Genomic DNA, 26,222 nt, shown 5'->3' on the forward strand with positions numbered 1-26,222 from the left:
TACCCACATCATGTTCCCATGGTGATGGCAGAAGCACGTGAGGGCAAACCCAGCTATATAGCACATTTCAAATTCCTGTTTGTCGTAATATTCATTGGTCAAAGCAAGTGATATAAACCAAAAGAAAGGGGGCAGAGAAGTATCCTTTGTATACTACAGGTGTATACAAAGTGAATGAGTGTGGTTGTGTAATACAGGGAAGTTAAGAATTGGGGTAAATAATTCAATATAATACAGTTCCCAACTCCTGTCAGACCGTTATGGGTTTAGCTACTTTCTGGAGGTTTACCAATGTTTTTCCAGTCCTCGTTTTCCCTCTTATCACAGGGAAAATACCCAGTGTCCCTTGTTGGATGGATCAGAGGCTGCAGGGTATTTATGAAATAAACAAAATCTTCTTCATTTATAATTAGAAGAATTAGAAATGCGAGACCTTGGGAGAGAGATATTTTGAACGCATCTTTTCTCCTTCCCCTTTTAATATAAGTATTATTAGCCTATGATTGTATTCCTATTTCTCTATTAATGTGTATTTCTCATATACACTAAATAAATATCAGAGGATAAATAAATATCCTCTGAATGCTGGTGTGTTTGCATGCTTAGAGCTAATACAATTTTTCTTGCCTTTTAAAGTTTGGATTTTATTCTAAATCAGGTTAGTCTAATGTCGATTAGTTGAAATCATTGATTTTATGTTTAATGTATAAAATCGTTAAAAGGTATGAAAAGACATTCATTTAATTTTCTGGTTTAATGTTATATTTTAAACTTTTTAAGAATAGGTATCATGTTTTCAGCCTTTTTGTTTCCATTCATCATTGCCTTGTGAAAGTAACTGTGAGTTACGTATTAGATTTGATCAAACCCCTGCATTAAAAAGAATATCAGATAGACTAGATTGTTCCCTTAATCTTTATGCTATAGCTTGGAGAAGTAACTTCTCCCAAATTTCTCTGCCCCTTGGGTGGTAGAGGGGATATGTCCTTGAACTTCTGTGGGGGTACAAGTTGGGGAATAATAGTTAGCTATATGCTGTTGGGACTTGTTATGTCTCTAACAGTTTTTAATCCAGTGTTATAAGTGAGTAGGTGCCCACACAATTTTAGTTCTGACTAAAAAAATATAAATTTTAAGTCCTCAGCTATGAGGTAACTGTTTTTATTCTTTTGTGGTACTGCTGTGATATTTATGATAAGGAAATATTATAATAACAGTGTGTCCACTTGATTGAGTTTATGCCTCAGGGTAATTGAGTATGTGAAGGCTCCTGATAGTAACATTGTGGCAAAATCCTTTTGTCAGTTATGTTATGGGGTAAAAATTTGTTCATCCCGATAGTTTGAAATAACTTATTTGATCCCTACCTTTTCTTTTCCTCTTTAGCCCCCTTCCTGTGTCATCCCAATTTATGGATACGTTATGGTGCCGTGGGATTTATCACAGTGGTAGCTCATCAAATAAGTACAGCTGATGTCTACTGTAAACTGATGCCTTATCTTGACCCATATATTACCCAACCAATAATACAGGTATACGTGTTCCAAGTTGGAGTCAGTCTTTCCTCCAAACCGTGCCTCTTTAAAGAAAATGTTTTGAGAGTCCTATTTTTCTTGACATTTTCTAAGTATTTAAATTGGGCTATAGCATGTTTATATTCCTTTCAAGCTAATTAATGTTAATGAACCAAGCACCTTTGAAGGTCAGAAAAGTGCAAGAGATTATTATGTTTTACATCATGTTATATCTAATGTAGTGTATAGTGGTTCATATATTTTCTTTTGTGTAATATTATAAAGCATCTGTTAAAAGTGAAATATAGCTAGCAAAAATGTATATTGATGGACCTCTGCTTTTTTTTTAAAACGTATAACTGATTGCATCCAGTTATGATAAATTAGAAAAAGTCTTTTTCAAATTTAAGTTTTTCATCTCTAATTGGTTGTTTTGATGTCTTTTCTTTTTTATTCTAACAACCCCACAACCTCTGCTCCACCTCTAGCAGCACTTGGTGATAAACTTTGGGTCTTTGGTTTGTACAGGGCAGATATTATTCACCTAGATTTTCAGTGTTTATACCCTTCATCTTGCTAGACAGCAAACTATCAAGATAGGCATTTAAATGGAATGAAATGGTGAAGGATGATTCTAGCTGTTAAAACATCCTGAAAGTTCCTATTTTTACCAGAACTCCATTTCCCGTTTGGAATTCACACACCTCTCTGGCTTTCTCCCAGTTTTGTATTTCAATGTGCCTTCCCTTTGTTTGGAGAAAATGGCCTTGGATAAACTCTGGAAACTAGGAAGCTTTGGTTATACCTTCTTTTCTTCATAGATTCATTCATTTCTAGAAGTTATCATTCTTTATTTCATAGAGTTTGTAGGATTTTTTTTTATTTTTACCCCAAGAGCAACTTATATATACATGAAAGATGGATAGCACTATCAGAAAAAAATGCCCTTTTAGAAAAGTTTATGCTTTCTTGGAAATTAAGTCTGGAGATATCTACTCCGTTTGAATAGTTACTCTATTTAAAAGTTTGCTCATTGAACTTTTTCTTTTGTCATTGTTTTGTATTTTGAAAGGCCAGGATCAGAAGTTGAGAGGCTAATTATTCATTTGCTTCATGAATCTTATTTTTCTACAATTTGGATTAGACAAAAGATATCTTTTTATGCTGGTTTCCACTGGCTGACTTCACCAAGGAGTTAAATATATCTAAAGAAAGTCCTCTTGGTTCTTTTGCTAGAGTCACAGAAAAAAAAAAAAGAAAAAAAAAAGATAATCTTCTTGGTTACTGTTAGCAGTGCTCATTCACTTTATTATATTTGCATTGACAAGGAATGTATTCCTTTTGGATAATTAAAGGAAGGATTTTGTAAACACTATGGAGATAGCAATGTTTTTTAGAAGTGCTTGAATCTACCACGAAAATGTGATGACTGAAGGAAGACCTGTGGCTGTTGAGCATCTTTTCTGGATCAGTACCTACTGGTTGTCAGACCTGTGAACTGCACATACTTTTTGGATCTAGGATGTTGTCTGACATATTGCGGTCTAGAAAAGGCTCTTTTTGTTTTCTAAAATTTCCTGGGTTGGATGATTAGTCTTCCAGTGATAGACACAGATGTGTGGTCTAGCGCTAACAATGAAGAGTAAGAGATACCTTAGCTCTTTAAAGTTCACTAGTATTCTTTTTTTTTCTACACACTTACAGATGTTGATATCTTATTTTCTTAGAAAACAAATATGTTAACTTTTCGCAAGTTGTATTTATTGAATTTGAAAATAACTGTACATGTTATATTTTTGGCTGATCCTTTTTATTTTTCTAATATAGATTGAAAGAAAACTTGTTCTGCTCAGTGTTTTAAAGGAACCAGTAAGCCGTTCTATATTTGATTATGCTTTGAGGTCTAAAGATATTACGAGCTTGTTCAGACATCTTCACATGCGTCAGAAGAAACGAAATGGTTCTCTTCCCGACTGCCCTCCGCCAGAGGATCCTGCCATAGCACAGCTTCTGAAGAAGCTGCTCTCACAGGTTGTATCACCCTTCCGAAGTCTTACATTTAAATGTGAATTTCATAAAAATATTGAAGTGTCCATTTAACTTTTAAAAATATTTTTGATTGATTAGATTACATCATAAAAAATGAGTAAGTAAATCTGGCAAACATTTTAGGCATTTGCTTTGATTCCTAAACAAAGATAATAATAAGATGATGATAAGGTATCAGGTTAAGCTAAATAAGGAATCATGGGAGACCTGTTAAGTTTCTTTTGTAAAATTACTGGCTAAATAAATGAGGGAAACACAGTAGAAATAACCTTAGATTTAATTAGTATTCTGGATTCAGTTCTATGTTTTATCAAAAATATAATGAAATTTAGCTGGAAGAAACATTGCAAAACACAGATGCAATATAGAAAAAATCCTGGTTCATTTCGACCTAAATTTGTAATTAATACTTGTAAACAGATGAAATAACTTGTATTTAGAATGCATCTTAGGTTTGTTAGACCAGCAGTTTACTGGTATATCTTAAAAGCCTATGAATTTGAGTCAATTAACAAAATCTTACTACACTTGGCATTGGTAATGCCTCTTTAGAAATATGAATTCTATTCATGACAAAAAGGCCAAAAACAATTGCAACAAAGGCCAGAATTGACAAATGGATCTAATTAAAGAGGTTCTGCACAGCAAAAGAAACCATTGTCGGAGTGAACAGGCAGCCTACAGAATGGGAGAAAATTTTTGAAATCTACCCATCTGACAAAGATCTAATATCCAGAATTTACAAGGAACTTAAACATATTTACAAGAAAAAAATAACCCCATCAAAAAATGGGCAAAGGATATGAACAGACACTTCTCAAAAAAAGACATTTCCGCAGCCAACAAACATATGAAAAAATGCTTAACATCACTCATGATCAGAGAAATGCAAATCAAAACCACAATGAGATACCATCTCACGCCAGTCAGAATGGCAGTTATTAAAAAGTCAGGAAACAGGCCGGGTGCCGTGGTTCAGGCCTATAAACCCAGCACTTTGGGAGGCCGAGGTGGGTGGATCACCTGAGGTCAGGAGTTCCAGACCAGACTGGCCAACATGGTGAAACCCCATCTCTACTAAAAATACAAAAATTAGCCAGACATAGTGTTGTGTGCCTGTAATCCCAGCTACTCGGGAGGCTGAGGCAGGAGGATCGCTTGAACCTGGGAGGCGGAGGTTGCAGTGAGCAAAGATCGTACCACTGCAGTCCAGCCTGGGTGACAGAGTGAGACTCTGTCTCCAAAAAAAAAAAAAAAAAAAAAGTCGGGAAAAAATAGATCCTGGGGAGGCTGTGGAGAAATAGGAACACTTTTACACTGTCGGTGGGAGTGTAGATTAGGTCAGCCATTGTGGAAGACAGTATGGTGATTCCTCAAGGGTCTAGAACCAGAAATACCATTTGACCCAGCAATCCCATTGCTGGGCATATACCCAAAGGAATATAAATCATTCTACTATAAAGACACATGCACATGTATGTTTATTGCAGCACTATTTACAATAGCAAAGACATGGAACCAACCCAAATGCCCATCAATGATAGACTGGATAGAGAAAATGTGGTACATATACACCATGGAACACTATGCAGCCATAAAAAGGAATGAGAGCATGTTCTTTGCAGGGACATGGGTGAAACTGGAAGCATCATCCTCAGCAAACACAGGAACAGAAAACCAAACACTGCATGTTCTTACCCATAAGTGGGAGCTGAACAGTGAGAACACATGGACACAGGGAGAAACAACACAAACCAGTGCCTGTTGAGGGGTGGGGGTGAGGGGAGGGAACTTAGAGGATGGGTCAATAGGTGAAGCAAACCACCATAGCACACGTATACCCATGTAACAAACCTGCACGTTCTGCACATGTATCCTGTTTTGCTTTTTAAAGAAAAAACAAATTAAAAAATAAATACATGAAGTCTAGGCCAGGCATGTTGGCTCATGCCTGTAATCCCACCACTTTGGGAAGCCAAGAAAAAAAGAAATACTAAATCTAAATTTACGTCTTGTTTTATGAGGGGTATGTGGAACTTAGGGAAGCCAAGATAGGAATAAAAAAGGTTAAAACTAAAGAATACAGTCGCTGAATATATGCTCTATGAGCCATAATGCAAATTTTAAAGGTTTAATTTGATGTGACTTGAATTCCTGGAGAGCTTTTTCTTTGGGTTTTCTTTTAACCTTGGCTTGTACATTAGATATGTTTTGTATTTTAGAAAGCAATTTGTGGAAAATTGGATTCTGAATCACATTTTTCTGTTGTTTCTCCTAAGTAATCCTTATCAAAGAGATTTCAATGTGCAGTAAAAACCATCTCAATCTAAATGTTTCTTCAGGCTTGGCCATTGTGACTATTTCTCGCTCCCCTATCTATCCTATATATTAATTTAAAAACCTTCATCCTAGGCCCGGCGCGGTGGCTCACGCCTGTAATCTCAGCACTTTGGGAGGCCGAGGCGGGCAGATCACGAGGTTGGGAGTTTGAGACCAGCCTGGCTGACATGGTGAAACACTGTCTCTACTGAAAATCCAAAAAATTGGCTGGGCATGGTGGTGTGCACCTGTGGTCCCAGTTACTTGGGAGGCTGAGGCAGGGAAATCACTTGAACCTAGGAGGCAGAGGTCGCGATGAGCCGAGATCGCGCCATTGCACTCCAACCTGGGTGACAGAGCAAGACTCCGTCTCAAGAAAAAACAAAACAAACCTTCATCTTGACATTTTCTTTTCCTTATCAGTCATTAGTTACCTCATGGGGCCACCCTAGCCCCTCATCTCTTCTTTTTACCTTGCTAAGGTATAGGTTTTGACACTGCCATGGGTAAAAGGAGGGAGTGGGAAGGAACAGTTTCCATAGCCTTTCTACTTCCTGCTTCCTACAGTTCTTGTAACCCCTTATACCACTACTGCTCCTTCAGTGCCAGCCCCCATTACTAGGTTCCATGATAAAAATCACTAAAACCCCCTGACCCATATTCCTCTGAAATGTCAGTGTTTGGTATATTCATTGGTCTGTCAGTGATCTCCTCATTTGTTTGAGTGGAAAAAGAGGAACAAATAATCCCCCATTTTATGTTATCTCTGGTGCCAGTGGCTTTAGGAGACTCCTAAAGGTTAGGGGGACAATCATCTGTTCAAGAGATAAGCACTGCTAGTAGAAGAGAGAGCAGGCCAGAATCTCTGAGGTTCTTACCAGAAATAACAGCAGAACAACACCAGCTTCTGGTTTTCTGAAAGCCAACAACGACTTTACCACTGCAGTTTGTGATTTCCGTATTTTTGACTATCCTTAAAACAAATTTGAGCAACAGGTGTTATTCCTATTTTATACATAAGGGAATGGAGACACAAGGAAGGTAGTTAACTTGCTTATGTTCACATAGTGCAGTAAGTTTCAGAGTTGGCATTTGAATCTAAACCTATCTGATTGCAAAGCCTACACTCCTACACTATGCTGTGTGGCCTCTAAAGTAAAATAAACAGAGGACAGAGAACTAAGACTCAGAACCTGACTTAGGTTTTATACAGACTTAGGAAGAAGCCCATGTGCAGTTTATCTCCTCCAGCCCCTTACAAGCCTTTTCTCTACCTTCACTTCTTTTTGGTCCCTGTGCTACCTGAGTTTCTTAGGATTACTAGCAGAGACTTGGATCCAGGGGAGGCTTTGGAGATAGGAATTGAGTCCTTGTTTCTTTTTTTTTTTTTTTTTTAATCGAGACGGAGTTTGTTGTTGCCCAGGCTAGAATGCAGTGATGTGATCTCGGCTCACCACAACCTCCGCCTCCCAGTTTCAAGGGATTCTCCTGTCTCAGCCTCCTGAGTAGCTGGTATTACCGGCATGCACCACCAGGCCTGGCTACTTTTGTATTTTTAGTAGAGATGGGGTTTCTCCGTGTTGGTCAGGCTGGTCATGAACTCCCAACCTCAGGTGATCCGCCCGCCTTGGCCTCCCAAAGTGCTGGGATTACAGGCGTGAGCCACTGCGCGCGGTGAGTCCTTGTTTCTAATGTCAGGGCTACAGAGCGAAGGGCCATATTTTTAGCTTCTGCAAGCAGGCAATATGAACACTCCTACATATTATTTTTTTAGCTTGGAGTTCTTCAGTGCTCTTCTATACGGGACTGTATTTGAGACACATTGTGGGTAAAGTAGGCCTTTCTAGACCAGCCTAGCATTGTTTCTATGGGAAAATATGTTAGTAGTTCCAGTTAATAGACTTAACATACACTTTTGGAACATTACCCATATGGGAGTTGGAATCTGTACTCCAGATTTTCAGTAGAACTTAAATCAGGAGATGACTCATGGAAGGGCTGTTTTCATTAGATCCACCTACAAGAGCTCCCTGTTTTATTTGTATCCATTTAATCAGGTGCTAATAAATAATACAAAATGATTTCACCCCTTTAAAAAATGAGTTACATTTTTAATGATTTTTTATTTTTGTACTTTTTGACAGATTAGTATAAATACAGGTTTAAAATTCAAAAGCTATAAGAAGATATATAATGCAATGTTAAGTTTTTATCTAATCCCTGCCCTCCAGCCATGCAGTTTCTCTGTCGATCGTGAATTTTATGTTGGGTGTTGAGTTGCTTTGCAGTGTTGGACTTGTTCTGCTGTACAGTTACTTGGAATCAGTTTCATCCTTTTAAGCTTTGCTTTTAAGCTTTGTTAAGATAGGTTTAGGATAGGTCCAGACCAACCCTTACTTGGTCACTTTAGTCCCACTGCTAAGGATTTCTCAGAACATGATGCTTTGTATATATTAAGAGGTCTTTCACTGTTCCCAACCTTGTGTTGTTCTTTCTATGGCCTCAGGTAGTTTCCTTATGCATACATAGCTTCATATTCAGCCAAAGACTTGAGGAGACCCTTCTGTAGCCCTCTGAAGCTCTCATTCTGTGCGGATCCTTCTTCTTCATTTCTCTGCCCCACAGAGTTAGCCTTTGTAACTTTCTTGAACTCTCATGTGTCTCTTGAAATCAGCTCTGTTTTACTCTATGTTCCTTCTGCCATAGCCTGGCAACTCTCTCTAGACAGTATTGCTGGGACAGTCATAGGGCTCAGTTTTAAATATTTTAGGCATTGTAACCCTGTCTGCCTGTTTTTCCGTGTCTGAAAAGTGTGTGTCTGTGTGTGTGTGCGTGGGTGTGTGTGTGTGTGTGTCTTGTACAGTTTGAAGTTGTTTAAAGTGGAAGGGTAAAACTAGTCTGGTCCCTGTTATTTCATCATGGTCAGAAGCCGAAGTTTGTGAGTATGTTTATGGACTTAACACTAGTACTGCACTTTCTTAGTTACCATAACTTAGGCTTGATCTTTGGTAGAAAAATCATGTCCCAGCTTGTTTTTTTTTTTTTTTTTCCTTTTCAAGATTTTCTTGGCTATCCTTGGTTCTTAACATTTTTTTTCTTTTTCAAGAGTTTCTTGGCTATCCTTGATTCTTACACATTTTCCCTGTGATTTTTTTGAAGTCAGCTCGTCACTTTATGCAATACAAATTTACTGATATATTGATTGAGATTGCATTGAACCTGTAGAAGTCAGCTTGTCACTTTTGATTATTTTTAATGCTATTACAATTGGCATATTAAAACATTATTTTGTTTGTAGCTGGTATAAGGAAAAAATTTTATATTTCCTTTTATCTGGCAACCTCATAAAACTTATTAATTATAATAATTTGCTAAACATTTTCTTTTGAACTTGTACATTCGTATCATGCGTGAACAGTGACTATTTTATTCGTTTTTTTCCAATCTGAATACCTTTGTTTTCCTTGCCTTATTTAAATGACTAGGATATTTAGTATAGTATTAAAGGGAGTTGGTGTGAGTGGGCATCCTTGTTTTTCATATCAGGGGCAAAACTCTCGACATTATACCATTCCATGTGATTTTTGCTATTATTTTTTTGTACAATCTTTTAAACAGATTAAGGAAATCCTCTTTCTGGCTTGCTAAGATGATTATTGGAAGAATGTTAAATTTTATCAAATGTCTTTTATCGAGATCATTATATGGTTTTTCTATTCTGTTAATGTGTTGAAATATGTTGATTGATTTTTCATATTTTTAACTTGCTTTATTCCCTGGATATTTGAAATAAACACAGCTTTGTCATATTGTATCTATATATAAATGTAGTTTTAATATAAATATATAAAATGTTTTTATATATACTGGATTTGGTTTGCTCCTACTTTAGTGGATATTTTTTCATTTGCGTTTATGAACAACCTTGTCCTGTAGTTTTCCTTTCTTGTAATGTTCTTGTCAATTTGTTTTTTCATGGTGTGATGCTAACATATTTTGTTTTTTATTGAGATACAATTCACTACCATAAAATTCACTCTTGAAGTGTACAACTTACTGGTTTTTAATACATTTGCAAAGTTGTGCAACCATCACCACTGTTAAATTCCAGAACATTTTCATCACCCTGAAAAGAAACCCTGTATCCATTAGCAGTCATTTTCTTTCCCTTAGCCCCTGGCAGTCACTAATCTGCTTTCTGTCTCTATGGATTTGCTTAATCTGGACATTTCATATTGATGGAATCATGCAATATGTGGCCTTCTGTGTCTGGCTTCTTTCACTGATCTTAATGTTTTTAAGGTCCCCCTATGTTGTACCATATATCAGTACTTCATTACTATTTACAGCCCTTGTTGTGGCCTTCCCTTTTGTGGACTAAAACATAGACTAACAAAAAGAGAGCTCTTACTTTAGCTATAAAGTAGCTATTGTCTATTTAAAGCGAATTTTAGGAGGAGACATGAAAATAAACCAAGTATTGCAAGTTAACACTGGGATTTAGTCAAGAATATGTCTATTATTATTGTACTTCGATGCAATTTTGTTTCATGTTTTTTAGCTTTGTGCCCTCCTGGGGTTGGTTTTATCACAGTCTGCCTGAGAATTGTGAATATGACTCTAAACTCTAGTGGGATTCTAGATTGAGGCCTCAGGAGAACTGACATTTTATTAAATGAATGTTTTTTATTCCTTTGCATGATGAAAATGTACTAGAGGATTCTGTGGATGGTTGGAAAGAAAGACACGCAGAGCTGCCACATTTACCAGAATATTTAAGTTGCCAATGAATTAATTATTTAGATTGATTGCTTAGTATTTGTCCGTTTCAAGTGCACTAAGTATTTTAGGTGGATTAACATGTAAATTTCACTATAATCTGATAAGATGGGTGCCAGTAATTATCTTTATAGATAAATAGAGGTGCACAGATATAGTAAGTAGTAATTAGGGCTGGAATTTGAACCTGGGCAGTCTGACTTCAGCCATTATCCTAGATTGCTACTGGGTTTGTTGCTCAGATTTGCAGTTCAGGCAGCATTCCAGTCAATCCCTTAGTTGCATAGTATATTTTATATATCGTAGAATGCCTTTATATACTCATTCAATGTAAATTTCTCAACACAACCAGGAGCAAAGTTGAAGTAGGTACACTTTCTTTTGCTTAATATTGTACATTCAGAGTTTTGTTCAGATAATAAATATTTATTCAACAGTTGTATTTTAAATATCACTAGATACCACAAATTGTGTTCTTTGGAAATTCCAAAGATGAGTTATGTGTGAATACTGTCCTTTAGGAAGAAAGTTAAGATATAAATCACGATACAAATTACAAAGTGCCCTAATAGAGTGTTCTGGGAGATCTTAGTCGTGACATGTCATTCTGTATTGTTAAGTTTATTTTTCACTTGGACTTGGTTGTTTCACCCTTCTGACTCTTTTCAGTTTTAAATTGGGCGATTTGTCCCTTCAGTTGTTAGTCATTCTGAGGCTTGTTTTTATTACTTGTGAAAATAAACTAGAACATATGGTTTTATTTGGTTTTAGGGAATGACAGAGGAAGAGGAAGACAAACTTCTGGCACTGAAAGACTTCATGATGAAATCTAATAAAGCAAAGGCCAATGTAGTGGACCAGAGCCATCTTCATGATAGTAGTCAGAAAGGTGTAATTGACTTGGCAGCTTTAGGCATAACTGGGAGACAAGTTGATCTTGTTAAAACCAAACAAGAACCAGATGACAAACGGGGTTAGTATGCTTGTTTGTGTGTATGTAGCTTGTTGTTGTTAGTTATTTCATAAGACTGTTTTTTAGCTAATTAATAATAAAATAAAAAGCCCCATTTCACAGATAAAGAACTTTCAAATACAGTGATTCCATTACTTAGCAGGGAGATTTTGGGGAAGAAAAATAGGGAAACGAACTAACAGTTAAGGAAGTAACTTGCCAGAATCACAGCTCTGTATGTGACAAACCAAGGTCTGATTCCCAAGCTCTGCTTTTACAGGAAAATCATGTTGTCACCATGGAGGTGTATGATTGAAGATGAAATTCTATTTTTTAACCCTTTAACCAGCAACCCAAGAACAATAGTCTGTGTAAAATGGTATCAAGTTTTCTAGTTTATTATTAGTAGGTAATGCCCAATGAATTCAAAAGAAAGGTCTTGCTATTAACAATGAAATACAAAAGAGTAGACACCAGACAAGACTTAACCATTTGCAGTCTTGAGATTTGAAACTGTGAGCTCTTGTGACATTGACATTGATTGTATGAAGTTTTTTAAGATCCTGTGCATACCCTTTTTGCATATATATTCACTGCCATTTACATGCCTTTAAAATTTCCTCTATTCTAGCATTAGATTTTGAAGGCAGCTAATGAATTATATTTAAAATAAACTTCTAATTCCCAAATTTGAGAAAAAGTATTTGTAACTTAAGTTTTAATGGTTTATATCCATAATATATAAAACATACAAATTAATAAGAAAGCAAGCCAAAAAAAGAAAGATTGAAGGATATGAACAGACAACTGATAGAATAGAATGCATATATATGAAAAGATAAATAGTTTAATAAATGCAAATTAAAACAAATGCTATTTTCTTACTATTCACTACTTTAGATATAGTGGTTACTTGAAATTGAGCTGGCTTTGGGAAAGTAGGAAGTAATTAGTTCTTATTATTAACATCATTGGAAACACATCTGTTCCATCTGCCCTAGAAATGAAGTGAGAGTTAATGAATTGATATATGAATATGAATAAATTAAAAATCTTAAGGAACAAATAGAATATGAAGTGTATTTCTGTCCCTGCCTCCTCTCCTGTCCCCTCCAAAGGCAATAAAAGTACATAATGGTTTTAAAGGCTACCTTCAGACTAACTATTCTGAATATATTTTCATAGCCAGAAAACATGTAAAACAAGACTCAAATGTAAATGAAGAATGGAAAAGCATGTTTGGGTCACTGGACCCACCAAACATGCCACAGGCCCTACCTAAAGGGAGTGATCAGGAGGTGATTCAGACTGGGAAACCTCCTCGTTCCGAGTCCTCTGCTGGCATTTGTGTCCCTTTGTCAACTTCTCCACAGGTACTGTGTCACCCAGTCAGTAGTCCTCCTAATGTCTTTGAATGCTCTTCTGCTATTTTGGTTGTTTAAAGGCTGTGTACTGCAGTGGAAAAATCAATATGGTGACTTGTCTTTTAGGGAGGACGTATTTCTTTCTAAGACAGGTTTATCTTTAATTTTATGGTGTGGAGGAAATCAAGTTATTGAAAGTACTAAAAAGATCTCATTTTAGAGTACTTGGCAATGCAGTAATCTGAAATTGTGGGTTGAAGACATTATTATGAACTGTGATTATAATTAGGCTGCAGTGAACCTTTTAAATCTTTTTTATTCCTCCTCTAGTATAACATAGCCATATCTATAAAATAGCAAAAATACTTCTGGGAAGAAGTCCCAAATTTCCTGTGTGTGATAAATGTCATGATGCTTTTGATGTACAGATCATTCCTGACTTTAATGATGGTTAGACTTAGGATTTTTTGAGTTTATATGGTGTGAAAGTGATATTCATTCATTAGAAACTGTACTTCCGGTACCCATATAGCCATCCCATTTTTCGTGTTCACTACAGATTTCAGTAAGTTACATGAGATATTCAACACTTTATTATAAAATAGGCTTTGTGTTATATAATTTGCCCAACTGTTGGCTAATGTAAGGTTCTGAGCATGTTTAAGTAGGCGAGGCTAAGCTGTGTTTAGTAGTTGGGTGTATTAAATGCATTTTCGACTTAATGATATTTTCAACTTATGATGGGCTTTTTGGGATGTAATGCCATTGTAAGTCGAGGAGCATCTGTATTTGAAATAAGTTTGTAATTTAAGGCAGCTCTTTCCTAGTCAATCATATCTTAAAAAATATTAATTGAACTAGATTAATTGAATTGAAATTCCATTTCTTCTTTTCACTTAATGATAATTTTTGTTTAATGTTATTTTCGTGCTGATCAGTTTTTTTATATATAAAATGTAGGATTTATATAAAAATGGAAATGTAGCATTTGTGGTTATACTTCATTTTAACTGGGTTTTCATTGAAAAAATGTAATTGTATTTATATGGATTTTAAAATTGGTACATTAATGAGGACAAAAAGCTGTTATAATTTATAGATAAAAACATGGGTACACTTCTGTCTTCAAATATACTTTGCTTATGACGTAAATAGTTAGAATTCTATTTGTTTTGTAGGTTCCAGAAGTGACAACTGTCCAAAATAAAAAACCAGTAATACCGGTTTTAAGTAGTACAATTTTACCATCCACCTATCAGATTCGAATTACAACTTGTAAAACTGAACTTCAGCAGCTCATCCAGCAAAAGCGGGAGCAGTGCAATGCTGAGAGAATAGCTAAGCAGATGATGGAAAATGCTGAATGGGAGAGTAAACCACCACCACCTGGTAAAAGTTCCATTGATGGTAGTTGTAGTCTAGGTGCTTAAGGCTAGAATCTAATAGAGGAAATGAATACTTAACTACTAGACAAAAGAGGTAAGAACAAAAATGTTATTTGGGAAACCCAGAGGAAGAAGCAGTAAGTAAGAAATCATGTCATTATTTGTGCAGTTGGATCTTTTTAGCTGTGGGGGCAACTGGCAAAGTCATGTTTAGGCCAATCACGTAATAATTTAGCCTATCTGTGCTTCATTTTCCCCATTTATAGTACTAGGTTCTACCTATTTAATGCCTTGCCACTTTCTCATTTGAATGTCTGGCTTCTTTGACCAAATTCCTGCTTTTAATTTCTGGAAGGTTTAACATACTTTCATTAATATTATTTAAGAAAAAGAAAATTTAGAAAATGATGAGTACTTTTAAAAAGAAAACAGGCTGATTGTGGTGGCTCACACCTGTAATCCCAGCACTTTTTGAGGCTGAGGTGGACGGATCACTTGAGGTCAGGAGTTCAAGACCAGCCTGGTTAACATGGTGACACTCCATCTCTACTAAAAATATAAAAATTAGCCAGGTGTGGTGGCACACGCCTGTGATCCCAGCTACTTGGGAGGCTAAGGCAAGAGAATCGCTTGAACCTGGGAGGTAGAGGTTGCAGTGAGCTGAGATTATGTCACTGCATTCCAGCCTGGGCGACAGAGCAAGACTCTGTCTCAAAAAAAAAAAAAATAAAGTAAATAAATAAATAATTGAAAAGAAAACAACATCATGTCTGACTCTACACCTTAACGATGATCAACATTAAAATTTTGAGGAAACAGTTCTATATTCTGTTAAGACTTAAAAGCAATTTAGAGATACTTCAAATGAAAATCAGACTCAGCTATCTTAACAGACTTGCCTAGTGTAATGTAGCAGAGTTAGTCTTTGATACTAGATTTGTAGGTTTACAAATATTTTTTGAGTTTCTGTCTCTACATTTTAATGATAAAAATTGAAATTGAGAAGATGCATAGTGTGCTTATATATAGATATTTACAAGTCATGTGAATTCCCATGGGCTACTGATGGGAATCACTTGGACTTGGGGAAAATGCTGGTAAAGGTCAATGATTTAAAGATTTAGAAGATATTGTTAAGTGGCAAGTAGCATCGTTAGTTGCATAAATTTTCTTATCAAAATAAATATTTTGGAATTGTTTAATGTTTAAACTTTTTGTGATATGAGTCAATATTATATACCAGCGCAACTTTAAAAACAGTGAAAAGTTGAGCATAAACTGCTGTATTTTATGATAGAATCTGTCTTTGTAAGTGGCATATTATACTTAGTAGAGTAACACATTTTATTTAATAAATCACAGAAAAGATGTCAAATTTTGTAGGTCAAGAAATGTGCAGTGACTGTTGGACTCTTGATTTTTTTTCTTTCTGCACTCGAGTAGCTGTGTGAAATTGCTTTTCTGCAGAGGGAAATGTGCAGCCTAGCCCAGTGGATTATTAGACTTCATGACAAAGTGTTTTTGATCACTTTCAAATCCAGCATATTCTTAAAAATCACATTTAGCTACTGTTCCCACACATGTGAGCCAGAGATCTAAGGGGAAACATTTTGTTTTTCGTTTTAGAGTAAGCTCGGTTTGGCATTGGTATCAGTTTCATTTTTGTTTCTTGGTGAATAGAAATCATTCTAAAATGAAATTATCATCACTCAGGTCACCACAGTGGTGATTCCCAGTACAGTATGCTCTTTAGCATAGCTTTCTGTTTTATTTTAAAATCTTATGGTATTAAATATCATGAACTGTTATACTTAATACAAAAGAAGCTATCAAACATTGAAGACAGTTATGTGCAGGTACCTATGTTAGGTGCTGTGAATGAATCATGAATGGATAAGACATGGTTTCTGTCCCCAGGGAATGTATAATTTATTAGAGGAAATTAATCATACTCAAAAAAAAAAGAATATACATAAGAAAACATAGGTTATAGATGTCAAAGTACTGGAAAGTCCATGAACATTCTGAGGCTGTAATTTATAATACCATTTATACTAATGTGTTTATACCATAGAATAAATGATTTCAGGTAAAAAGAGAATCAGCCAACATTTGGGTGTTTACTATAGGGTATGGATAATATTAGACTCTTGTATGTATCTCATTTGTCCATATAGTCTCCCTTTGGGTTAAGTAATATGCCCCTCATTTTACATTTAGGAAATTAAAGGTCAGAGAGTTTAAGTAAGTAGCTCAAGGTCTCATTTTTATGTATAGTGGAACTGGGCCTCCTAGTGTCCACTTTCTCTAGACTAATCATTACCTCATGCTACTGAGTCAGTAGTCAGGGATTTCAGAAGTAGCAGGTACTCCTGTGCCTTCATTTTCAGGTAGCTGCTGTGCCTTCTCAGATACTGGAGAAGGGCCCCAGGGGCTGCCTTTCTGAAGCTATCTAAGCAACACTTAATTGCTAAATTGATTTCTCAGTAAATAATATCTGTCATGGTCCAGTAGACCACTCTTTCTTGGCAACTATTGGTACTTTCAAATATTTTAGTTCTTATGATTGTTTTCAAGCTGGTTGTTATTATAACGGGGTATGATGGGGAAATTGTATTTTTAAACTACAGTTTATGATACGCTCCTTTGCTTTTCCTTAGGATGGCGTCCTAAAGGGCTGTTAGTTGCCCATCTTCATGAGCATAAATCTGCTGTGAATCGAATTAGAGTCTCTGATGAACACTCACTTTTTGCAACATGTTCAAATGATGGCACAGTGAAAATCTGGAACAGTCAAAAGATGGAGGGGAAGACCACCACTACCAGGTACCATATGCTCAGGAATGAATCAGTTCATTAATTCAAATCAACAAATGTTTATTGAGTGCTTACTCTATAATAACCACTGTTTTGGGTACCAGGCATACAGCAACAATAAATAGACAAAAATCCTTCTTCTGTGGAGTTTACCTTCTAGTGGAAAGTGAGAGACAAAGTATAAGTAAAACAGCTAATGTGTTAGATGGTTAAAAAAAATTGTGGTAAAAAATACAGCAGGAAAGGAAGCTAGGAAATGCAGTAGAGGTGGGGTAGGGTAGAATTTTAAATAAATTAGCCAGAGAATGCCTCACAGGGAAAATGACATTTGAGGAAGGACTTGAAAAAAGTGAGAGAAAGCCATATGGATATCTGGAAAAACATTCCAGGCAGAGGAAACAGGCATTTCAAAGGCCCTGAGGAAGAAACATGTTTGGCATGGTTGAGGAACAGCAGAAAGGTCTTTGTGGCTGGAGCAGAGTGAGCTAGATGGAGAAGTAAGAGGGGCCAATTAGATATGGCCTTGTAGGCTGTTGTAAAGGACTTTGACTTTGACTCTGAGTGAGATGGGGAGCCTTTGAAGAGTTCCGAGTAGAGGAGAGATGTCATCTGAGTTAGTGGTCAACAGAATTACCTTCGCTGTTATGTTGAGAATAGACTGAAGAGGAGCAGGGCAGAAGCAGTTAGAAGACTATTAAATAATCAGGCAAGAGCTGGTGGCTTGGTAGCAGTATGAGGTGGCGGGAAATGATCAGATACTGGATATAACAAGATTTGCTGAATGGATTAGATGGAATATGATCATGAAAAAAGTAAAAAAAATTATAGAATGGCTAACTGTATAAGGAAAACAAATAGTGTACCATTGCCACACTCCTGCGGACAAGAAGGATATAATTTATGACTTCAAATCCGTAAGACTTTAAATATGCATGATGTGATTTTAATAAATGTGATTATGATAAATATTTTAGATTTGTACAACTTTATAAGTATGTCCCTATCTGATTTGCAATTTGTCCTCCCTCTGTTTCTTTCTTTCTCTGTATTGGTTCTACCATATTCTTATTTGTTCTTTGCCTAGTTTGGTCTGAAAAGAAAGCTACTAGAAATCAGAATTGAATGTCATCTATGTAAAAAGATGTGGAGAATCTCTGGTGCTTTTCTTGTTATAAGTTCATTGACCATAATTAGCCACAAAATCATCAAACAACAAAATATCTTTGATAACTAAAATAATTTAAAAATTTACTCTTTACTTACCAACCTAAGATTTTGTGCCAATTAGCTCTATATTTTTACACCATGCTTAATTATTGTATTTTTCCTCATTCTCTCTTTGTGTTGTATTGGTCAGAACATAATTTAAAAAGAAGTAAAGAATCCTAGGTCCATGTAGCAATTTTTTTTTGTCAACATTTTACTATAAAATTTTCAAATATGCAAGCAAAGTTGAAAGTGTTTCACAGTGAACATCCGTGTACTTGCCACCTAGATTTGTAATGATTTTACTATATTTGCTGTGTTTTATAACTATTCATTTATCCGCCTCTCATCAATCTATTCTTTAAATTTTTTATTTTTATTTTATTTCTTAGAGACAGGATCTCTTTTTGCCCAGGCCTGAGTGCAGTGGCCTTATCATAGCTCACTGTAACCTTGAACTCCTGGGTTTCAAGCAATCCTCTCGCCTCAGCCTCTCAGGTAACTAGGACTACAGGCGTATGCCACCACACCCAGCTAATTAAAAATATATATTTTTTTTTACTTGAGAAATCGGGTCTCGCCACATTGCCCAGGCTGGTCTTGAACTCCTGACTTCAAGCGATCCTCCCCTCTCAAGTCTCCCAAAGTGCTGGGATACAAGTGTGAGCTACTACCTGGCCCCATTTTTTTTATGTGCCCTCTAAAAACTTCAGCATGCACATCATTGACAGGATTTCAATATTTATAGCTCTTTTTTTCTTCTTGATATAAAATTTGTATGCTATGAAGTACACAGATCTTAAATGAACCATTCCATGAGTTCTGACAAATAATACCATTGCGTCCTGAATCCCTCTCAAGATGCAAAATTTGACCATCATACCAGGAGGTTCCCTCCTATCCCTTTCTTTTATATCCCTGCTCTTTCCTTCCCCTGCTACTACCATTCTTTTGATTTTTTCCTAACCATTCTTAGCATTTTGTTTTCTTTTTTGAGACAGTCTCGCTCTGTTGCCCAGGCTAGAGTACAGTGGCACGATCCTGGCTCACTGCAACCACCGCCTCCTGGGTTCAAGTGATTCTCCTGCCTCAGCCTCCCAAGTAGCTGGGACTACTGGCGTGTGCCACCACTTCTGGCTAATTTTTGTCTTTTTAGCGGAGAGGCGTTTTGCTATTGTTGGCCAGGTTGGTCTTGAACTCCTGACCTCAAGTGATCCGCCCGCCTCAGCCTCCCAAAGTGCTGAGTTTACAGGTGTGAGCCACCGCACCCAGCCCATTCTTAGCATTTTAATTAGCATTTTAAGTACCTCTTCTGATAATTGTTTTCCAAATGGTTCTTTGTTATTATCAGTTGTATTCATTGCCCCCTTTATTAGGATGGTAAATTGCAAAAACCCTGCTTGTTAGTTCTCAAGTGATTTTTATTACAGTCATACTTTCTGTATCCCAGTGTCATGCTTTAGACAGTGGTGTTTTGGTATCACATTTCAGATAATATCCCCCAAATTTTGGTAATTTAGCTGAGTTTATAGAATTTGGAAAGTCTGTATGGTTAGGAGACTGGATCTCCTCTGAATGCAGTTACTCTTTTGCTTTGCTGTAACACCTGCTCTCTTGTTTGTGGCCAGCCATGGGCCTTGGCTTGGGAAAGAGGGTAAGAAAATGCAATGTGTCGCCCTTATCACATGCCTTTGTTGACTAGTGAGGGGAGAAGGAAGCAATTCTTATTGCCAGAGCCAAGTGGGGAACAGCTGGTGGCAGGGAAAGAACAGCAAAGCTAATGTGTTTTCTTAGGAAATGTTACTAGTACATTCTGACTAAGAGGAGTTTCCCCCATGAGTGATGTTGGCAGACCATTCAGTTTCCAGTCCTGATTTTCTTACTGAATTATGATTGGTGATTTACGCTACCTAGATCTTGGCTCTGCCATTTTCTTTTTTCTTATTTGACTTAAATTTTGTTTGTCCCTTTGGGACTAGTTCTTGAAAAATTGCTGTTTTTCTAAACTTTTGCACAGATTTTTCAACTTACTCATTTATAGTATTCTAAATTATATTTTCTATGTTTTCTTCTTGTGCTACCTTATTTCTGGGCTCATTCAGCTTCTCAATTTTAGGGGAGATGGATGCATTTGGTATTTACTGAAATTGGGGTGGTAGTAAAATATCTAAATGGAGTTCTATCACAGTGAAAACTTAAAACAATATGAGCAGTACAAAAGAAAGTCGTCAGGGTTAGAGTTACATATTTTGGAGTCACTGGTAGTATTGAAAGTCAACGTTTTTGAGTGTCTATGAAGTAAAGGGAATATGAAGGGCAACAAAAGCCTGATGTCTGAATCTTAGGAAGTTGAATTTTTGGAACAGGAAGAGAGGGGCGAGAAAGGGAAAGAGAAGAAACCATTTAAGTTAATATTATAAACTACAATGAAAGAGAAAACTTATGAAAAGAATATGTAGGCCTCTCTCAATGAGACAAAAACCCTACTAGCATGAAAACCTCATAATGCGGCCGGGCGCGGTGGCTCACGCCTGTAATCCCAGCACTTTGGGAGGCCGAGGCGGGCGGATCACGAGGTCAGGAGATCGAGACCACGGTGAAACCCCGTCTCTACTAAAAATACAAAAAAATTAGCCAGGCGCGGTGGCGGGCGCCTGTAGTCCCAGCTACTCGGAGAGGCTGAGGCAGGAGAATGGCGTGAACCCGGGAGGCGGAGCTTGCAGTGAGCCGAGATTGCGCCACTGCACTCCAGCCTGGGCGACAGAGCGAGACTCCGTCTCAAAAAAAAAAAAAAAAAAAAACCTCATAATGCCATTGGTGCACTCTCATACAGTGCCCTCTGGTGGAATGCAATTGATACCTCTTTCCTGGAGGTTTTTTTTTTTACAATATATGTATCACAAGCCTTTATGATGTACATATCCTAAAGAATTAACTAAGAATCAACTCAGATTTAGTTTCAAGACTGTTCAGATTGACTTTCTTTATAATAGCAAAAAATTAGGAGCAAACAAAGTTCAGCAGCAGTTATCAATGAAAGACATAGATAGTTGTGTTTTTTAAAATTAGGTTTAAGAAGAGCGTATGGGGTTTCTATTTTGGAATGGCAGAGTAAGGACCTCCAAAAATCTGTTCCTCCATAAAGCAGTGAGAATACTGGCAAAGACTGTCAAAGCCAATTTTCCGAGAACTTTGGAAATCAGCTAACACCTTGCAGCAATCTAAAGTGGATTCAAGAAAAACACCTGACGCTCAATAAGAATAGGGAGCCATGTCGTCCTTAACTTACTGTAATCTCACCCCCCTTTACCAGCTCTGTGGCAGTCTGGAAAACAGCCTCACAACTATGGTAGCTATGAAAACTAGCCCCTTAGTAGCCAGTGGAGGGGTCATAATGGCATTGGAGATCCCCAAAAGCCCACCTCCAGAGAATTGTCATTACTTGACCTCTGCGCCAGCTGGCTGAAAAGTTCTATTTTCAGGGCCCGTCTTTATTTGACTTGGCTCATACCTTGTTCTTTGAGAAAACTCTTACTCACAGGGCACTTGTTGAAACTAATCAGCACCATTTATTTAACGTAGCAGTCATCTTGAGGTGGCATCAAGAGGCTGACAGAAAGCTTAAAAGGAAGAACTGGGTAATGAGATGTCCATATGGGCCTTTGAAAAGTTTTGATCTATTCCTGGGTCCTTATAAGACCACATGTATGTGTAGAGTTGTGCACATACCCAGGAAGGAACTGAAAAGACCAAATTCTCATGTCTGGCTGGCTTTGAGACTCTGTGCAAGCAAGAACTGAAGACTGAAGCAGAGATGTAAAATGCTTGATGGAGTGTTGAAGGTGTGCCACAACATAAACAAAACCCTCACTTAATTGTTCAAGGCATTGAAAGAAATACCTGCCAGTTATTAAGTGATCGCTTACCTAACTGAACAGAGACTTCAGTGGCCACATATGACAAAGAATACAGACTTCATAGAATTAGTGGAGGAAAGTCATTAAACAAATAGCAACACTTCGGAATCTTATTTCCAAAATTGACACATTATATTAATTTCGAATGCACAGTTTTGAACAAAAGATTACAAGTTAGGCAAAGAAACAAGTAAGGATGGCTTATACATAGGAAAAAACCTTACTAGACATATATTTTAAATCAGCTATTAAAAATATGTGCAAAGAACTAAAAACCATGTCTAAATATTTAAAGGAAAGTATGAGAACAATGTCTAACCAAATAGACAATATCAATAAAGAGGTAGAAATCATAAAATAGAAATTCTGGAACTGAAAAGTATAATAACTGAAAAAATTTGCTGGAGAGTTTCAATAGCAATTTCCACTGATAAGAGCAAAAAATCAGAATTCCAAGATGGTTCATATTATCCAGTCAGAGGTACAAAGAAGAAAAGAATAAAGAAAAATGAATAGAGCCTCAGAGACCTGTGGTGCACTATCAAGCATTCTCGCACATGCATAATAAAAGTTCCAGAAGGAGAGGAGAGAGAAAAGGGGACAGAAAGAATATTTGAAGAAATAATAGGTGAGAACTTTTCATGTTTGATGGAAAACGTTAATCTGCAGACCCAAGAATTCAATGAACTGTAAATAGGACAAAATCAAGGGAGCCATACCGGGACACATCATAAACTGTTGGAAGACAAAGACAGAATTTTGAAAGCAGAGAGAGAAAAGTGACTCCTCACATATAAGGGATGTTCTATAAAATTAACAGTTGATTTTTAAGTCAGAAATGATAGAAGCCAGAAGTCAGTGTGTTGAAAAGACTGTCGACCAATAATTCTGTGGCAGTAAAATTGTCCTTCAGAAACCAAGGAGAAATTAAGACATTTCAAGATAAATAAAAACAGGGAATTTATTGCCAGCAGATTTGCCCTAAAAGAAATAGTAAAGGGAGTCCTTTATGCTGAAATGAAAGAATATGATAGAGTAACTTCAATCCATATAAAGAAATGAAGAGCACCAGTAAAGATAACATAAGTAAATATAAAAGTACAAATTATTTTTGTTTGTAACTCTTTTTACCTGCTATCTGATTTTGAAAGATGACTGCATAAAGAGATAATTAGAAGACTGTGTCAATGGGCTTATAACGTGTAGATATGTAATTTGTATGACAATAGTTATACATATGAGGGAGGAGGGAAGAGACATATTAGAGCAAAGTATTTTCAGTATTACTGAAATTAAGTTGGTAGTAATTTGATTATTTTAAGATGTTCATTGAATTCTCAGAGCAACCACAACTTATAAATGTAATCAGAAGGCAGAGTTGGTAGAAAGGGTGAAAAAACATGATCCAACTATATGCTATGTATGATAGACACACTTTAGATTTAAAGACATAAATAGACTGAAAGTAAAAGAATTGAAAAGATAAACCATGCAAATAGTACCTAAGAAAGAGCTAGGCCGGGCACAGTGACTCATGCCTGTAATCCCAGCAATTTGGGAGGCTGAGGCGGTAGATCACCTGAGATCAGGAGTTTGAGACTAGCCTGGCCAACCTGGCAAAACCATGACTCTACTAAAAATACAAAAAAATTTTGCCAGGCCTGGTGGCACGCGCCTGTAGTCCCAGCTACTCGGGAGGCTGAGGTAGGAGAATTGCGTGAACCCGGGAGTTGGGGGTTGCACTGAGCTGAGATTGTGCCACTGCACTCCAGCTTGGATGACAGAGTGAGACTCCTTCTCAAAAAAAAAAAAAAAAAAAAAAAAAAAGCTGGAGTGGCCAATGTCAGATAGAACATAAACTTTAAGGCAAAAATTACTCCTAGAGACAACCAAGGAGATTTTTATAATGGCAAAAGGATCAGTTCATCAGGAAGACATAACAATTACAAACATACTTAACAGCAGAGCCCCAAAAACACACTAAGCAAAAACCAATAGAATTGAAGGGAAAAATAGATAATTCAGTTATAATAGTGGGAGCCTTTAATAGCTTATTTTCAAGATGGATAGAACAACTAAGCATAAGATCAGCAAAGAAATAGAAAATGTGAGCAACACTACAAACCAACTAGATTTAACAGGTATCAGTAGAATACTCCACTCAGGAACAGCAGAATATAAATCTTCCTTAAGAGTACATGTGATCTTTTCTATATTTAACCATATATTAGGTCACAAAACAAACCTCAAATTTAAAAGGATTGAAAGCATATGAAGTGTGTTATTTAACCAAATTGGAATGAAACTAGGTATCAGTAACAGAAAGGAAGTTGGGAAATTCTCAAATACATGGAGATTAAACAACATATGGCTAAATACCCAGTGTTTCAAAGGGAAATTAGAAAATACTTTGGATGAATAAAAATGGGAACAGCATACTAAAACTTGGATAATGCATCTAGAGGAGTACTAAAAGGGAAATTTATCACTGTAAACATTTATATTAAAAAAGAAGAAAGATCCCAAATTAGTAATTTAACCTAACCTTAAGGAACTAGAAAAAGAGCAAACTTAAAGCAAGTAGAAAGGAATGATAAAGACTAAAGAGGAAATAAATGAAATAGAGAATAGAAAAACAAAAAAAAATCGGCAAAAGTAGAAATTGGTTGTTCGTAAAGATAAAATTGGCACACCTTTACTATAGTGATCAATGAAAAGAGAGGACTCAAGTTACTAAAAACAGGAATTGAAGGGAGCACATTACTACTGACTTGACAGAAATGAAAAAAGAGTACCATGAAGGGAATACCATGAACAATTGTATGCCAACAAATTAGATAACCTAGGTGAAATGGATGAATTCCTAGAAAGACACAAGCTGCTGAAAATGACTAAAGAAGAAATATAAAATCTGAATAGACCTATAATAATAAAGAAATTAGTAATCAAAAAACCTCCCACAAAGCCCAGGCTGAGATAGCTTCATGGTATATTCTACCAAAGGTTTAAAGAATTACAGTAGTTCTCCCTTATATGTGGAAGAGACGATCCAAGACCCCTAGTGGATGTCCCAAACCTCGGATAGTATGAAACCTTATGTATACTGTCGTTTTTGTTATGTGTACATATCTATGATAAAGTTTAATTTATAAATTAGGCACAGTAAGAGATCAGCAACACTAATAGAACAGTTACAACAATATATTTTAATAAAAGTTATGTGAATAGAGTCTCTGTCTCTCAAAATGTCTTACTGTTCTGTACTCACCCTTCTTGTGATTATCAATCTAATAACTGGGACAGCTACTAAGTGACTGACTGATCAACTAGCAGTTAATGTATTCAGCTGGATAAAGGAATGATTAAAGTCCTGGGCAGGAGGGAACAGGACAGTGAGATTTTATCACACTACTCAGAATGGTGCACAATTCAAAACTTACGAATTGTTTATTCTGGAATTTCCATTTAATATTTTCTGACTGCGGTTGACCACAGGTAACTGAAACCAGGGAAAGTGAAACTGTGTATAAGAAGGGACTAATGTAACATCCATTCTTCAAAAAGTCTTCCAAAAAATAAATGAGGGAGCACTTCTTAACTCATCCTTTGAGGCAGATGTCAATCTGATACCACAGCCAGATAAACAGTTCACAAGAAAGCTATAGACCAATACCCATAATTAATATAAGTGTAAAAATCTGCCACAAAATAATAGTAAACTGAATCCAACATGTAAAAAATAATATCATGACCAAGTACAATTTATCTTAGGAATATAAGGTTGGTTCAACATATGAAAATCAATTAATGAATGTACCATATTAATAGAATAAAGGGTAAAGACCAAATGGTCATCTCAACAAACTCTCAGAAAGTATTTGACAAAGTCCAGTATCATTTTATGATTATAACCAACTCAA

General features: G+C 36.4%; 1 protein-coding gene across 3 annotated transcripts in view; it reads left to right on the forward strand.

Moving 5' to 3' along the window:
- PIK3R4 (phosphoinositide-3-kinase regulatory subunit 4) overlaps positions 1 to 26,222 on the forward strand; it is a 68,177-nt gene that overhangs the window by 25,567 nt on the left and 16,388 nt on the right. For all 3 annotated transcript variants that reach the window (XM_032143567.2, XM_032143568.2, XM_058433521.1), the window contains exons 8-13: positions 1,387 to 1,532; positions 3,342 to 3,545; positions 11,433 to 11,634; positions 12,799 to 12,986; positions 14,156 to 14,366; positions 17,023 to 17,188. In XM_032143567.2, coding sequence (XP_031999458.1) covers positions 1,387 to 1,532; positions 3,342 to 3,545; positions 11,433 to 11,634; positions 12,799 to 12,986; positions 14,156 to 14,366; positions 17,023 to 17,188 — 1,117 coding nt within the window. The remainder of the gene's footprint in view (positions 1 to 1,386; positions 1,533 to 3,341; positions 3,546 to 11,432; positions 11,635 to 12,798; positions 12,987 to 14,155; positions 14,367 to 17,022; positions 17,189 to 26,222) is intronic.

The sequence above is a fragment of the Hylobates moloch genome, unplaced genomic scaffold, assembly GCF_009828535.3.
Source record: "Hylobates moloch isolate HMO894 unplaced genomic scaffold, HMol_V3 SCAFFOLD_22, whole genome shotgun sequence".
In the NCBI taxonomy this organism is placed as follows: domain Eukaryota; kingdom Metazoa; phylum Chordata; class Mammalia; order Primates; family Hylobatidae; genus Hylobates; species Hylobates moloch.